The following is a 17500-nucleotide window of genomic DNA, read 5'->3' as shown; positions in this document are numbered from 1 at the left end:
GGGGTGGGAGGAGAGGGGGCTTGGGAATGGGGAAAGAGGACAGAGAGGGGAGGGAGGGACAGGAGAGAAGGGGGGTGGGGGGAGGGGAGAGAGGGGGGATAAGGACAGGGGGGGGGGGGCGGGGGGGGGGGGGGGGCAAACTGAAAGCGTGCGGTGTGTGTGTTGGCAATTCTGACAAGGAAGAGGACTCTGGAAGGGGGGGTGTGTGTGTGTGTGTGTGTGAGTGTGTGTGTGTGTGGGTGGGTGGGGGGGTAAGGGTAGGGTTACGGAGGTAAAATGGCGTGCTGGAGAGAGAGAGAGAGAGAGAGAGAGAGAGAGAGAAAGAGACCAGAGAGACAGAGAGAGAGACAGGAGAGAGAGAGAGAGAGAGAGACAGAGGGAGACAGAGAGACAGACAGAGAGACAGACAGACAGATAGAGGGACAGAGGCAGAGACAGATAGACAGACAGACAGACAGACAGACAGAGGGACAGAGACAGACAGAGGGACACACACACACACACACACACACACACACATGGACAGAGACAGAGAGACAGAGACAGAGACACAGAGAGACAGTGGGAGGTCTCAGGGGAGGAAGCAAGTAGAGAGACAGACAGAGGGGGAGGGGCAAAGCGACAAGTGGAGAAAAGAAGGGCGGTGCGGGATGGGGAGGGAGGGGGGTGGGGTGGGTGTGTGTGTGTGGGAGGGGGGGGGTTAGACAAGAAGGGTTATGGGGGAGATGGTCAGAAGGAAGGGGCGCTGAGCAACAGAAAAAAAAAATGATATAGGGCAGAAGGGTGAGGGGTAAAGTGGAGAGCGAGGGTGTTGGGGAGAGGGGTCAGAGGGAGATAGAGAGGTGTTGGGGGAGAAGGGACAGAGGGAGATAGAGAGGTGTTGGGGGAGAAGGGACAGAGGGAGATAGAGAGGTGTTGGGGAGAGGGACAGAGGGAGATAGAGAGGTGTTGGGGGAGAGGGGACAGAGGGAGATAGAGAGGTGTTGGGGGAGAAGGGACAGAGGGAGATAGAGAGGTGTTGGGGAGAGGGGACAGAGGGAGATAGAGAGGTGTTGGGGAGAGGGGACAGAGGGAGATAGAGAGGTGTTGGGGAGAGGGGACAGAGGGAGATAGAGGGGTGTTGGGGAGAGGGGACAGAGGGAGATAGAGAGGTGTTGGGGAGAGGGGACAGAGGGAGATAAGAGGTGTTGGGGGGAGGGGACAGAGGGAGATAAGAGGGTGTTGGGGGAGAGGGGACAGAGGGAGATAGAGGGGTGATGGGGAGAGGGGATATAGAGGGGTGTTGGGGGAGAGGGGACAGAGGGAGATAGAGGGGTGTTGGGGAGAGGGGACAGAGAGAGATAGAGAGGTGATGGGGAGAGGGGACAGAGAGAGATAGAGAGGTGTTGGGGAGAGGGGACAGAGAGAGATAGAGAGGTGATGGGGACAGAACGCAAGAATTTTAATGTAAGGTCACCGACCTGTATACATTTTGGGTGCACGTGTTGCGGGGACAGAGGGAGATAGAGAGGTGTTGGGGAGAGGGGACAGAGGGAGATAGAGGGGTGTTGGGGAGAGGGGACTGAGGGAGATAGAGGAGTGATGGGGACTGAGAGAGATAGGTGTTGGGGAGAGGGGACAGAGGGAGATAGAGGGGTGTCGGGGGAGAGGGGACTGAGGGAGATAGAGAGGTGTTGGGGAGAGGGGACAGAGGGAGATAGAGGGGTGTTAGGGGAGAGGGGACAGAGAGAGATAGAGGTGTGTTGGGGACAGAGGGAGATAAATGGGTGTTGTGAAGAGGGGACAGGGAGAGATAACCCACTACTCAATCCTCCACATAATCCAGAGCATCACTCGGAGTTGTATGGCAACAATAGAACAGCATAACATTAATGTTTGATAAACAAAGAAAATAAATATATAGATTTTGATAAAAAGCGTTCGATTCAGTTAGCTGGAAGGTTTAAAACACTTTGGTTTTGGTAATGGCATTTGTCGCTGGATAGACGCATTGTATACTAATAAAATTCCACAGTAATAGTTAACGGCGAAGCTTCTGGAAGTATCCAGATTGAACGTGGTTGGAGACAAGGGGATCCAGCCTCATCCTTTTGTGCGTGCGTGCGTGCGTGCGTGCGTGCGTGCGTGCGTGTGTGTGTGTGTGTGTGTGTGTGTGTGTGTGTGTGTGTGTGTGTGTGTGTGTGTGTGTGTACAGAAGCAATGGCCTGCAAAATCCGTGAGAATAACGGTATAAAAGGCATTAGCATTGTAGAGACAAAATGTCAAACCACTCACTTCGCTGACGAACCTTCCTCCTTTCTGGAAGGTGACAAAACTCTTATGAAGAACTCTTCAAAGTTCTTGAGGAATTTCAAGCAATCTCGGGATTAAAATTAAATCGTGAAAAAAATGCAATGTCTGGCTGGGAAATAAATGTAATAGTAATGGTATTTTCTGCCGAATTGGAAAATGAATTTGAATCCACAACAATTTGAAATCCTAGGGCTAAGGTTCAATAATGACATACATAAAATGGCAGGATTAAATATAACCGACAAGTTCAATGAAACAAAAAAACTATTTCATGTATGGTGAAAAGATCTGTTACACCACTGGGCAGAGTAGCTATTCTTAAGTCACTTATATTATCTAAGTTAACATACTAATGGATTATGCTTCCAAACCCATCAGATGACAGTATTCCAAAATTGCAAAAAACATGTTTTGATTTTGTATAGAAAAAAAAAAAGATAAACTTAAAAGATCAATAGCAGTGCATAGTATTCAAAACGGAGGTGTCAATATTCCACACATTCTATCGTTTATAAAATCTCTGAAACTCAAATGGCTGAAGAAATGCTGAAATCAGACATTTAGTCCTAAATGGAAAAAGCATAGTGTTAAAAGAATGTCCAGAGGTTGGAATGCGACAGGAATATGGCCCAATAGCTGAAGGTTGGAGGGCGAATAATAAACCCTTCTCGGACAGACGAATTTCGTAGTTATTCAGATTGGTTTTTTTTGTTGTTGTTGTTTTGTGTTTTTTTTTGCACCGTGGATGTACATGACGAACAATATAATATTATTTTGATGGAACCATTCATTTTTAATAACAAATTCAAGATAGGTGGCACAGTTTTGTACTTCGAAGGCAGGATAAGAAAACAATGTCTATTATGTAAAAGACCTTGCAAAAGAAAATGAAAGATTATTTCTGAATTTTCATAAATTTCAAGATATAATTGATAACTCAGTTCCAATTACGAAATGCTGTGGTTGTATAAACTCCACTAGAAGCTTCTTATGAGAAAAACAACAACTTTGCATTAGATAACAGCAATCAGAATGGAGTGTATTACAATAAAGCTTATAGTATTATGGTAAAAGCTCCAAGGGAAACAAATTTATCTCATGATATATTTAATGGAAAACCACCACTGCCAAGTGCTTGCACAAACTGGAAACATTGTTTTGAAAATCAACTTGAATGGAAGAATTTTTTTATGCAAACAAGATCCAAGAAATGAAATTCAAATGGTTCCAGATAAAATTTAATCATCGTATCAATTTTTTTTATGCTGGTGAATATGGGAGCGTTAGTAAATAACAAATGTAATTTTTGTAAAAAAAAAAAAGGAAAAAAAAAGAAAAAAAAAGAAAGAAAAAGACACGATATTACTTATCTAAGATAATATAATCATGTACAATTATTTTGGACAAAACTTGTATGATACTTATTAGAAAAAAATCCTAGCTGTGATAGACTTGATCTCAACCATGTGTTGGTGCTTTTTGGATATGACAATAAAACAAAAACTGAATATTGCTTCGCACATATCTTTATATACAATATGGAATATAACAAAATTGCACAGAAATGGATACCATATATATATATATATATATATATATATATATATATATATATATATATACAAGATGGAGATCTGTTTCCTATAGAATCAAGATGTGAACGAATATTTTTTGATACGTTACTGAAAACCTAGCATTAAAATTTGTGTGTGAAGGATATCCGCTGTTCTGCTTATGCTTTGATGTGAGCCGAGAAGGTACCAGGGCTGATCTACCTTCTCTAGAAGACATATATTATAAGCGGCTACTCAAAAAAGCAAAATCAATCAGCCAGGACGAATCACATCCAGCTTTTCGGATTTTCGAGATGCTCCCTTCTGGTCGACGGTACAGAAGTATAAGGACGAAAACCAAACGCTTCGCCAATAGCTTTTTCCCGAAAGCAGTCAATGCCCTGTCTCTCGAACAAATCCAGTGTGACAACTAGAATTGTGCAATCAACAACCATCTACCTGAAGATCTAGTCATCAGCCCCTTCCACTATAACATGCGGCTTCTGTTCAAACGTGTGTGTGTGTGTGTGTGTGTGTGTGTTTCTTCAGTTTAACGTCTATTCACTATAAGTGTTTTTAGACGGGTGTGTGTGTGTGTGTGTGTGTGTGTGTGTGTGTGTGTGTGTGTGTGTGCAGTGCGTGCATGTATGAGTATGCACAAGTTTTTATATTGATATGCACTTGTATGTGTCCTAATTTCTACTGTATCTGTGCTTGTGTATGGTTTTCGATTTATGTTCGTACCTTGTTATGTACTATCCCCCCCAATATTCCTTATGACCCCGGTACACTTGGTAATAAAGACATATTCTATTCTATTGTCACGTGGAATCGATGTGAATGAATACTTATTTCTCTGTCTATGTCGGACATAGCAATACTAATGGGTTCAATGTGTGAACAGACACTTGAAATTCAGCCATTATTATGATTTCATTATGAACTGGGCGTTATGATATCACATAGGTCAATGTTTGAATGAATATTTACTGTGTTCTACCCCTATTAATCTTGATGTGGAATGATTGTGATATTCAGAACAATATACTATTGTAACTTCCCATTCCCAGAGTATGATGTATGATATCATACTCTTATCTGTTAACCTTTGTCTTGATAAAAATGTTGGAAAAATAAAGTTTTTCAAAATATATTCGCTGGAAGCCCAGCGTATATGAATATCGTGTGCCTCATAGTTTGGTATTTCACCTCATTATGAAAGAAACAAGTCCAGTAAAGTTGACCAAAAGGAATTTACATCGAGCCAATGCCATCATCACACTAATGTGATCGACACAGACATATTTCGAAAACACGATAAATGCATATCAACCTTTTGTATAATTTATTTTTTTCACAAAAGTAATAGATAACAAACAAATTAACATACAAATAAACAACAACACCAACACCAACACACACCACACACACACACACACACACACACACACACACACACACACACACACACACACACACACACACACACACGGTTATTACATCGGAGGTATACAATTCGCGATGTCATCCGTGTATACAAACCTCGAAACATCAATGGTGACAAACGGCAAAGATGTTAACCCCAAGACAAAAGCCGAACTTCACATGTTTTTCCTTTCCTTGTCGCAACCCCCCCCCCCTCCCCCCGTCCCCCCCACCCTCCCCTTCATCCCCCACCCTTTTTTTTTCCTTCTTCTTTTTATGTTTCTCCCTTCCTTTGTGCGTGGACATCCTGCACTGTCTGTTTCTTGTGAACTCTCCACTCCAATGGGGAAATCTCAGTGTTTAATCAACAAAGTGCAGAAGGTGAGCAAAAAGGTAAAGGTTCACGTTTCTTTCTTTCTTTCTTCTCCTTTCATTTCCATCATGCCCATAGAACTCAGCATGCTTTCTGTCCTGCGTGTACTGATCCGGTGTTGTATTTTAATCCCAGGCTGTGCCTAGTTTCTAGTATAGGACAAGGAGTCTTCATTCATTCATTCATTTATTCATTCATTTATTATTAGTATTGGTAGTGGCAGTGGTGGTGGTGATTGTGGTGGTCGTAGTAGTGGCAGTGGTAGTATCATTGTTGTTGTTATTATTATTATTATTATTATAATTATAACTATTACTGTTGTTGTTGTTGTTGTTGTTATCATCATCATTATCATTACTATTATTGGTATTGTTATTGTTGCCATTATTTATGTATTTGATTATTTGATTGTTCATCTATGTTATAAACTCTCCTTGATTTACGGGCTTATTTATTATTTTAACCTACTTGTTTATATTCGAAGGTCGTTTTACATGTTTTTTTTAAACAATTTATTTATTTATTTATTTATTTTTTAAATAGTAGTTTATTATAACGAGTGTGAAATGGAGACTGATGGCGGGCGCATGGATATTTGATGCAGCTGAGATTGTGTACTTCTGAGCGAATACAAATCAGCTGAATGGCTTATGTAAGTCTATATTTGTACTATATAGAATTTAACTGTGTGCCACCACACCAAGCATCTCCTTTTAAGGACAATAAATTATCTTGTGATCTTGCGATCTTGTGTACTGATCGTGTACTGATCACAAAAAAAGCAAAACAAGCAAAAAACCAAAAAACAACAACAAACAAATAAAAACAAAAAACCCAAAAAAAACACCAACAACAACAAAAAAACCAACGTCACATCCTCCTCTGACATGTGAAGAACATGATAGTTTCACCCAGCCAGTTTGTTTACCGTATTCTATAGATATCCAATGAAATTACCAATTAGTGATCCACAGGTTTTCTTTCTCTTTTTTTCTGTCAAACATCTGATTTAAACATTTGTTTTAACATGCATCGATGTGCTTGAATATCTACAGTGTGTGTGTGTGTGTGTGTGTGTGTGTGTGTGTGTGTGTTCGTCACGAACTTTCCGTTCATTTCTAACTCTCCGTTGGTCAGAAAAACGCTGACCAGTGTTAATACAATACATCACATATTTCGTTTCGTACCTGTACTGTACTGAGTGAGTGAGTGCGAGTGTGAGTGCGCGCGTGGGCGCGCGATAGAGAGAGCGAATGCGAATGCGAATGCGAATATTTTATTCATAATAGGCCATAGCCCCTCATGAAGGCGGTGGTGTGAAAACATTGAATCATTCGTACATCACATTTAACACTGAATTCAACAAACAAAATTACAATACGCGTTACGCACTACAGATAGAACGAATCCGAAACGCCTTATACAAATATGTTGCAAATTGTTTGACACAATTCTCATTCATGGATGCCAATAGCAATGTAAGTTTGAATACACAAGATTGTCTGTAAAACTTCTTAGGAATTATTTGTTCTCTAAGATCATCCAAGGCAGTACAGCAAAATACAAAATGAACTTCACTTTCCCGTGCGTCATTACATAATGGACAAATAAGTTCACGTTCATTATGTGGTCTTTTACGAAAACGATGAACAGTTATATCAGATACCCCGAATCCAAATCTTGTCATAATGATTGTCATAAATCTTGTCATAATGATGTCGATCCACGCATACCCGAATCCTAATTCGCATAATTTTACTTTAACTTCAGTCGCCCAGTTTATCTTGCCTCTTGCATCTAGGTCATATAACATATTATATGCTTTCTTTGGTAGTCTTGTGTCTTCCATTTCAATCAATTTTAACCAATCTTTTATACATCTTACTGCTGAGTTTAAATATATTGGATACCTATATGTTTCACCATAAACTAAGTAATTTGGGGTTTGTATCGATACGCCTAAAAAAATTTCTTCAAGGCAAATAAGTGAACTATTTCACAATGTATTGAAGCGCTATCTAAGCCCCATACCTCAATAGAGAGAGACAGAGAGAGAGAGAGACAGAGACAGAGACAAAGAGACGCTTTGACGCTTTGACATTTTATTGTCATTACCTGTAAGGGTCTATCTCAATAGCGAGAGAGAGAGAGAGAGAGAGAGAGAGAGAGAGAGAGAGAGAGAGAGAGAGAGAGAGAGAGAGACAGATGGATGGTTTCACTAACACATGATATATTTCACATAATCCCAGTTTGATATTTGCCTCCTTCTACAAAGACGAGCACGGGGTAGTTATGTTTGATCTTCCTGTTTATTATTATGTTGTTATTATTATTATGTTATTATTATTATTATTATCATTATTATGATTATGATTATGATTATTATGATTATTATTATTATTATTATTATTGTTGTTGTTGTTGTTGTTATATATTATTATTATTTGTTATTTTTTACTTTATTTATTTTATTTTTATTTATTTATTTTTATTTTCATTGATTATTATTTTATTTTATTTTTATTTTTATTTATTTATTTTTTATTTTATTTTATTTTTTCTCGAGGCTTGACTAAGCGCGTTGGGTTACGCTGCTGGTCAGGCATCTGCTTGGCAGATGCGGTGTGTAGCGTATATGGATTTGACCGAACGCAGTGACGCCTCCTTGAGCTACTGCTACTGCTACTGATACTTCCTGTGTGGACTGTTTTAGTCGCAAAACGGTTTCCACCAACTTTCAATATGACCACCCACTCACCCACCGACCCCCCCCCCCCCAACACACACCCCACACCGAAACGAAGCGAAATTTCATTTAACCAAGGATAAGAGATAATCAATTGCATACTTTTTTTCCACTCAGCCCTGTGCATAAAAAACAAACAAACAAACAAACAAACAAAAACAACAACCAACACCAAACACGCACACAAACACACACAAAGAAAAAAAACACACCAAATAAGCAACAAATATCAAATATAAGAAAAACTCAAAGTATTAATTTGGAGGGAAAGGGGGCGGGGGGGGGGAGGTAGTTTGGGGGGGGGGGTGAGGGGGAGGGGGCGGGAGGAATGTCCATCGACCACTTTGGGAGAGAGAGAGAGAGTGAGCGCAAGAGAAAAGAAACAAGAAAAAAGAAAGACACACACACACACACACACACACACACACACACACATAGAGACAGACAGACAGAGAGAGAGAGAGAGAGAGAGAGAGAGAGAGAGAGAGAATGCATGAATGAATGAATGAATGAATAATTTTTATTTTCTGAGGGTAATAGATTAAGCATACATGCTTTTTTTTTTCATCCAGCCCTCGAAAACAAACAAATAAACAACAGAAAGAGACAGAGAGAGAGAGAGAGAGAGAGAGAGAGAGAGAGAGAGAGAGAGAGAGAACACTGAACACTGAACACTGAACACTGAATGGTTTAATGAATAGGCCACTGGCCCATGTCATTGAGGGTGGTTACAAATTCATATTCACATCAGATGAATGATTCCCTGCAAGGTCACGCAAGTTATGATCAAAAACCATATTACATAATTTGAACATGTGCACATAGTTATCCAAACTCGTGTATATGTACACATATACACAGCTATACACATACATACATGCACATTTAAATACACACACACCCATGCACTCGCGCATATACACGCACGCACACACACTCATGTAAGTATTGATGACATACTTAAACTATCAATCCAACAGATACATACGACGGACTTTCAGAGCTTTCTCAAGGAACAGAGCAAGGCGGATGACCAACGTTTTACATTCTGATGCAAATAGCATTGTCAGCTTAAATTGTGATGGATAATTATAATATTTGGCAGGGATATACTGTTCTCTTAAATCCAGGTACTTTGGACATTGTAGGACAAAATGAGTTTCAGTTTCTATTTGAAATTCACAGAATGGGCAAAGCAGCTGATTTACTGACAAGTTCCTTCTGAAACGCAACTTATGGACATACAATTCAGACACACCCAGTCGCATTCTGATCAGACTGACTCTGGCTCGCAGATGATTTACTAATTGTAAGTATGGAGATAAAATAAGATCACTTTTAAATGTTCTATAGAATTGAAAACGTTCACTGTGCAGCATATCAGAAGACCACTGTGTTTTGTATTCATCAATTAGCTTATTTCTCAAGACTTTTAAAAATTCATTTTCGTTACCGACCCCTTGGTTTTCCCAGACCTCCCCAAAGCCAAATTTATATAAGAAAAAGCAGACTGATGATGCCCAAGTGTTCTTATTACTGTAATGGTAGTATAATAACATTTTATACGCTTTGTGTGGTAAGCGATGGGGCGGCATTTTCAAAATTTTCAACCAATACTTAATGCTCTTTAGGTATAGATTAACATACAGTGGGAACCGTCCAAGTTCTCCATATGCCATTATGTTAGGTGTTCTTAAACTAATATTCAAGAATCTTTTCAAAGCAAAAAGGTGTACCTTTTCCACAGTGTCAACATTTGCAATGATTCCCCAAATCTCAGCCCCATAACTAAGTATTGGCTGGATCTGAGCATCAAAAAGTTTGAAGAATATAGTAGGCGATTTTTCTCCTAATGACCACAGCAATCTAAATATAGTAATGACTCCTTTCTTCGCTCGGCTTGCCATGTCATTCAAACTGTGCGTGAAGGAAAGTCTGGTGGACATGATAATTCCTAAGTACTTATACATGTTAACGACTGTAAGCTTGTTCTGGCCATAAAACCACGTTTCCTTTTCGGAGATATAGCCACCATTTCTAAATATAACAACATTTGATTTCTCTAAGTTAACTATCAGCCCAAGTTTCTTTGCTGTGTCGAACAGAACATTTAACTGATTCTGGAGGCCTACAATCGAGTCAGAAATCAAAATAATATCATCAGCAAACATAAGAATTAGGATTTCTAATAAATCAGGAATAAGTTGAATACCATGTTTACCTTTCTGAATGACTTCTTCTGCTAATTCGTTTATAAAGAGGGAAAACAGAACTGGACTACATACCTCTCCTTGCTTTAACCCTGAAGGACACATAAATGAATCACTAAGTTCACCGCCAACTCTAACTCTTGCTTTCACAATGTTATATATGCTTGTAATGGCTTGGTACATTTTCCCATTAATTCCCCTTTTCTTTAGAATTTTCCATAAGTTTATACGGACAACAGAATCGAAGGCTTTTCTAAAAGTCGATAAAAGCAACATATAATTTTTTGTGCAGCAACAATTGCTTTTGAACCATGGCGAATAATGTAAAAACATGATCAACTGTGCTATATTTCTTTCTAAAACCGGCTTGACAGTCGTTAATGACATTGTTGCTTTCAATCCATTTATTTAATCGTTCGTTTAATACATGGCTGTACAGTTTACTACATATATTCAACAGGGATACCCCTCTATAATTATCTGGTAAATTTTTGTCACCTTTTTTAAATATGGGATGGATGATAGCTTCCGACCACTGTAGGGGATAACTTCCAGAAGAGAAGAGTTGATTGAACAAGAGGACCAAAAATGGAGCAATCACAGTGATAGAATTTTTAAAGATTTTAAAGAGAGAGAGAGAGAGAGAGAGAGAGAGAGAGAGACAGACACACAGACAGTCACACAAGAGAGAGAGAGAGAGACACACACACACACACAGACACACAGACACAGAGACAGAGACAGAGAGACAGAAACAGACAGACAGACAGAGAGACAAGCAGACAGAGAAAGATGGACAGACAGACAGACAGTGAGAGACAGAGAGAGACGGTACTGAAGTGAAAACAGTCAGAATAATAATAGTAATAATAATGGTATTTATATAGCGCTGAATCTTGTGCAGAGACAAATCAAAGCGCTTTCGCACCAGTCATTCACACGCATGCATAACTCTAAAACTGTAGAAACTAAAGACAAGGAAGGGCAGGCAAGGGAGGCTATTTTGGGAAGAGGTGGGTTTTAAGGCCAGACTTGAAAGAGCTGAGTGTGGAGACTTGACAAAGCGAAAGAGGAAGTTCATTCCAATCGCAAGGTCCAGAGACAGAGAAAGAACGGCGGCCAACAGTCGAGTGTTTGAATCTGGGTAATCTGTCAGACAGACAGACATACGAACAGACGGACAGACAGACGGACAGACAGACGAACTCGCTCACCCCTGGCAGAGTCTTCTGTTCGTGCAGGGCTTGCTGAGCTTTGATGGCGCTCTCCCGTGTGCAGTAGGTCAGGAAAGCACATCCTGAAAATGACATCATCCTCGTCATCGTCGTCATCATCATCATCATCATCACCATCATCATCATCATCATCGTCATCGTCGTCGTCATCATCATCGGACTCATCATGGTCGGCGTCGTCGTCGTCGTCTTTTCGTCGTCATTATCATCATCGTCGTCGTCGTTGTCGTCGTTGTTGTCGTCGTCGTCATCGTCATCATCGTCGTCGTCGTCATCATCATCATCAGCAGCAACAACAACAACAAAACCAACAATATTAAAGTCATCATCATTAACAACAACATTAAGATCACCACCACCACCACCACCATCATCATCAACAACAACAACAACAAAATAAACATCATCATCATCATTATCAACAACATTAAAACCACCACCACCACCAGCATCATCACCATCATCATCACCATCAGCATCATCAACAACATTAAAACCACCACCACCACCATCACTACCACTACCATCATCCTCACCACCAACAACAACATTAGCATTACCATCATCATTATCAACAATATCAAAACCACCACCACCACCACCACCATCATCATCATCATCATCATAACCATCATTATCATAACCAGTATCATGACATCAACACCATTATTTCACGCTGTTCAAAACACTTCCATTTTTGGCTCTGACTGGATATCTAAATGCATCACGACGTGCACTCTGACCGAGAAAGTGGGAAAATAATATAGACAGTCTGAATAGCGATCGAAAGGATATTGCGCAATGTTACACAATAAATATAAAAAATAAAAAAAAACCCAGCAGACAGCGAAACAAAGGATTTGATAAATGTAAAGATAAAAAAAATCTCCAGAGTCACAGATCACATTGGAAGAGACAAGTCCTTTTTTTTTTCTTCTTTAATTTAAAAAAAAAGGTTTTGTTCGCAAACAAATACAACATGGAAAAAAAAGAGCTCTGGATTGGGAGCTTTTTTTTTAAATCTTTTATTTTTATTTTTTAACAGGTTGGTCTGTTTAATTGTCGAGGCATTCAGCGAATCGATGTACACATATGGTGAAGCATTTACAACATTTACAACGCAGACAGAAGGTTCAATAGTTTGTATCTAAGCAAACAAAAAACACACAAAAACAAACAAAGAAACACACACACACACACACACACACACACACACACACACACACACACACACACACACACACACACATATATATATATATATATATACAGAGAGAGAGAGAGAGAGAGAGACAGACAGACAGACAGATAGGTAGATAGACAGATAGATAGATAGACAGATAGACAGGACAGAAACAAATGGAGACCGGTATCGATTTTGAATGTGACCCCTAAAATACAATCTTCTTGCGTCCGTCACAAATTGTTATAATGATAAATAATAATAATAATAATGATACTAATACATCGTTACACTCAAAACCATTGACTCACAAATCCCTGTTTTCTATTCACTCACAAAACATCAACACTGCCACCTGTTTAATCTGTTCGCTCACAGAATGTCAGTACATCTACCACACTCCTTACACCACTTTACATTGTTTTCTTTACAGAACGTCAGTAATCCCCCTCAGTTTATACAGTTCGCTCACAGAAATCCAGCAAACCCCCTCACTTTATACAGTTCATTCACAGAAATCCAGTAATCCATTTCACTTTATACAGTTCACACACAGAAATCCGGTAACCCCCTTCTCCACTTTATACGCTTTGCTCACAGAAATCCAGTAACCCCAACCCCCGTCTTTACTTTATACAGTTCACTCACAGAAATCCAGTAACGCCACTCCCCTTCCCTTTATATAGTTCACTCACAGAAATCCAGTAACCAACCCGTCTTCTTTATACAGCTCACTCACAGAAATCAGAACCCAACCCGTTTTTACTTTATCAGTTTATCCGAAATCAGTCACCTTTTACTTTTATTTATCAAACAGGTCTGCTTCCTTTATAATAGTTCACTCACACAGTAAATCAGTAAGCATCTCTACAACATTACAACCAGAACGAACCCTTCATTATTTGTATCTAAGCAAACAAAAAACACACAAAAACAACAAGTAACCCACCCACACCACACACCACAACCAAACCCAACACCCTCACAACACACCACACGAAACCAGTAAATATTATCTTATTACAGTCACTCGACAGAGAAGAGAACAGACAGACAACAGATAGGTAGATAGACGATATTACTTATACAGATAATGCAGAAACAAATGAGACCGTATCGATTTTAAGTGAACCCCTAATCAATCTTCTTGCGTCCGTCACAAAATTGTTATAATTAACATATAATACTAAGATATAATCATCGTTACACTCAAAACCATTGACTCACAATCCCTGTTTTCATTCACTCACAAATCATCAACACTGCCCCTGTTTAATCTGTTCACTCACAGAAAATACATCTACCACACTCCTTACACCACTTTACATGTTTTTACAGAACTTATACAATCGGTAACCCCTCTACTTATACAGTTCACTCACAGAAATCCAGTAACCCCAACCCCGTCTTCACTTTATACAGCTCACTCACAGAAATCCAGTAACCCCAACCCCCGTCTTACTTTATACAGTTCACTCACAGAAATCCAGTAACCTCCACTCCCCTTCCCTTTATACAGTTCACTCACAGAAATCCAGTAACCCCACTCCCCTTCCCTTTATACAGTTCACTCACAGAAATCCAGTAACCTCCACTCCCCTTCCCTTTATATAGTTCACTCACAGAAATCCAGTAACCCCCAACCCCCACTCCCCTTCCCTTTATACAGTTCACTCACAGAAATCCAGTAACCCCCAACCCCCGTCTTCACTTTATACAGTTCACTCACAGAAATCCAGTAACCCCCTTCAATCTATACAGTTCACTCACAGAAATCCAGTAACCCCAACCCCCTCCTCCTTTTTATACAGTTTACTCACAGAAATCCACCCCCCCCCCCACACTCCACCCCATCCCGCCCACTTTATAGATCTCGCTCACAGATACCCGATAATATCCCCACCCCTTCCTCTGTATTATACAGTTCACTCACATACTTGAGATACCCACACCCCCTTCACCTTATGCAATTCGCTAACAGACATAAAAAAATCAAAAAAAATCCTCAGTTCATACAGTTCACTCACAGAAATTCAGTTTACCCCCATCCCCAACTCATTCTCTGTACACAGTTCGCTCTAAGAAATCCAACAACACTTACCGTCTTCCCCACTTTACACAGTTTTAATCACTAAACGCCATTCCTTGTCACCCCCCCCCCCCTTCCCCCGCCACCCCCCACTCCCCTTAATTCTACACTGTTCACTCAAGACTACACCCCACTCTAAGATCCCACCGCCCCTCTACCCCTCTCCCCTCTCACTCACCCTCCCCCGCCCCCTAAAAAAAAGGGAAAACAATTCTTTTTTTTTACCGTTCACTCATAGAACGTCAGGACTTTCACCACTGCCTCCCCCCCCCCCCCCACTTTATACTGTTCACTCATAGAACGTCAGTACTTTCACCACCGCTTCCCCCCACCACCCCCACTTTATACTGTTCACTCATAGAACGTCAGTACTTTCACCATCGCTTCCCCCCACCACCCCCACTTTATACTGTTCACTCATAGGAACGTCAGTACTTTCAGCACCGCTCTCCCCCACCACCCCCACTTTATACTGTTCACTCATAGAACGTCAGTACTTTCACCACCGCTCTCCCCCACCACCCCCACTTTATACTGTTCACTCATAGAACGTCAGTACTTTCAGCACCGCTCTCCCCCACCACCCCCCACTTTATACTGTTCACTCATAGAACGTCAGTACTTTCAGCACCGCTCTCCCCCACCACCCCCACTTTATACTGTTCACTCATAGAACGTCAGTACTTTCACCACCGCTTCCCCCCCACCCCACCCCACCCACACTTTATACTGTTCACTCATAGAACGTCAGGACTTTCACCACCGCCTCCCCCCCTCCGCCCCCCCACCCCCACTTTATACTGTTCACTCAAGGAACGTCAGTACTTTCATCACCACCTCCCCCCCCCCCATCCGCCCCCCACCCCCACTTTATACTGTTCACTCATAGACGTCAGTACTTTCACCACCACTCAAGGAACGTCAGTACTTTCACCACCACCTCCCCCCCCCCCATCCGCCCCCCACCCACACTTTATACTGTTCACTCATAGAACGTCAGTACTTTCACCACCACCTCCCCCCCCATCCGCCCCCCACCCACACTTTATACTGTTCACTCATAGAACGTCAGTACTTTCACCACCGCCTTCCTCCCCCCGCCCCCCCACCCACATTTTACACTGTTCACTCACAGAACGTCAGTACTTTCACCACCGCCTCCCCCCTCCGCCCCCCACCCACACTTTATACTGTTCACTCAGAGAACGTCAGTACTTTCACACACCCCACCCACCACCCACACTATATACTGTTCACTCATAGAACGTCAGTACTTTCGCCAACGCCTCCCCCCCCCCCTCCCCAACACATACACTTTATACTGTTCACTCAGAGAACGTCAGTACTTTCGCACACCCCACCCACCACCCACACTTTATACTGTTCACTCATAGAACGTCAGTACTTTCGCCAACGCCTCCCCCCCCCCCCCCCCCCCCTCAACACATACACTTTATACTGTTCACTCAGAGAACATCAGTACTTTCACACACCCCACCCACCAGCCACACTTTATACTGTTCACTCAAAGAACGTCAGTACTTTCACCACCGCCTCCCCCCCCCCCCGCCCCCCCACCCACACTTTATACTTTTCACTCATAGAACGTCGGTACTTCCCCCCCCCCTCCTCCCTCCCTCCCCTCCACTACACACATTATATAATATTCACTCATAGAATGTCAGTACTTTCACCACCGACCGACACCCCCCACCCCCATCCCCCCCAAAGCGGAGTATGACTGCCTACATGGTGGGGTTAAAAACGGTCATGCACGTAAAAGCCCACTGGTGTATGTTCGAATGAACGTGGGTGTCGCGGCCCACAACTGAAGAAGAAACCATGTAATTGCCCCAGTGTGGGCGGATTTTGATTTTGATTTCTGTCGGTGTCTGAGCGCGCGCGTATAAGGTGTGTGTGTGTGTCTCTGTGGTGTGTGTGTTCGTTCGTTCTTTACTTTAATTAACCTGTTTTCGCAGGAACTGATAACTTGATGATGTGTGCGTGTGTGTGTGTGTGTGTGTGTGTGTGTGTGTGTGTGTGTGTGTGTGTGTGTGTGCGTCTGTGTGCATGTGAACGTACTTTTCACCCCCCTCCCCCCCCAACCCCCCCCCCCCCCACACACACACACACACCACGCCACTATCCCCACCCTTTCTCCATTCCCATCTTAATCAGTCGCCTGACGTCAGTATCAGATTGCAGGTGCGGCTGTATGCAAATGAGGACCAATGAAAAAGCAGCACGTGCTTTGACTGCATACATGTGTCACATTGAAGATCGTGAGTCTACTGCATCATCAACGGCTGTCGAGAACCGCTCCGTTTTTGTCCATGTCAATCAATAACGCCCCTTCCGCTACAGTACGTATCTATCTTATTTCATTTTGTCATT

General features: G+C 41.6%; 1 protein-coding gene across 10 annotated transcripts in view; it reads right to left on the bottom strand.

Moving 5' to 3' along the window:
* Positions 1-17500, bottom strand: part of LOC143282835 (CUGBP Elav-like family member 3-A) — a 233566-nt gene that overhangs the window by 190277 nt on the left and 25789 nt on the right. For all 10 annotated transcript variants that reach the window (XR_013055316.1, XM_076588652.1, XM_076588653.1 and 7 more), the window contains exon 3: positions 11814-11896. Coding sequence is in view for 9 of the 10 variants with exons in the window: in XM_076588652.1 (XP_076444767.1) it covers positions 11814-11896 (83 nt within the window). In the remaining variant the exon portion in view is untranslated. The remainder of the gene's footprint in view (positions 1-11813; positions 11897-17500) is intronic.

Source organism: Babylonia areolata, chromosome 6 (genome assembly GCF_041734735.1).
Source record: "Babylonia areolata isolate BAREFJ2019XMU chromosome 6, ASM4173473v1, whole genome shotgun sequence".
Classification (NCBI taxonomy): Eukaryota; Metazoa; Mollusca; class Gastropoda; order Neogastropoda; family Buccinidae; genus Babylonia; species Babylonia areolata.
The sequence above is the reverse complement of the archived record's forward strand: the minus strand, read 5'-3'. Positions and strand labels throughout refer to the sequence as shown.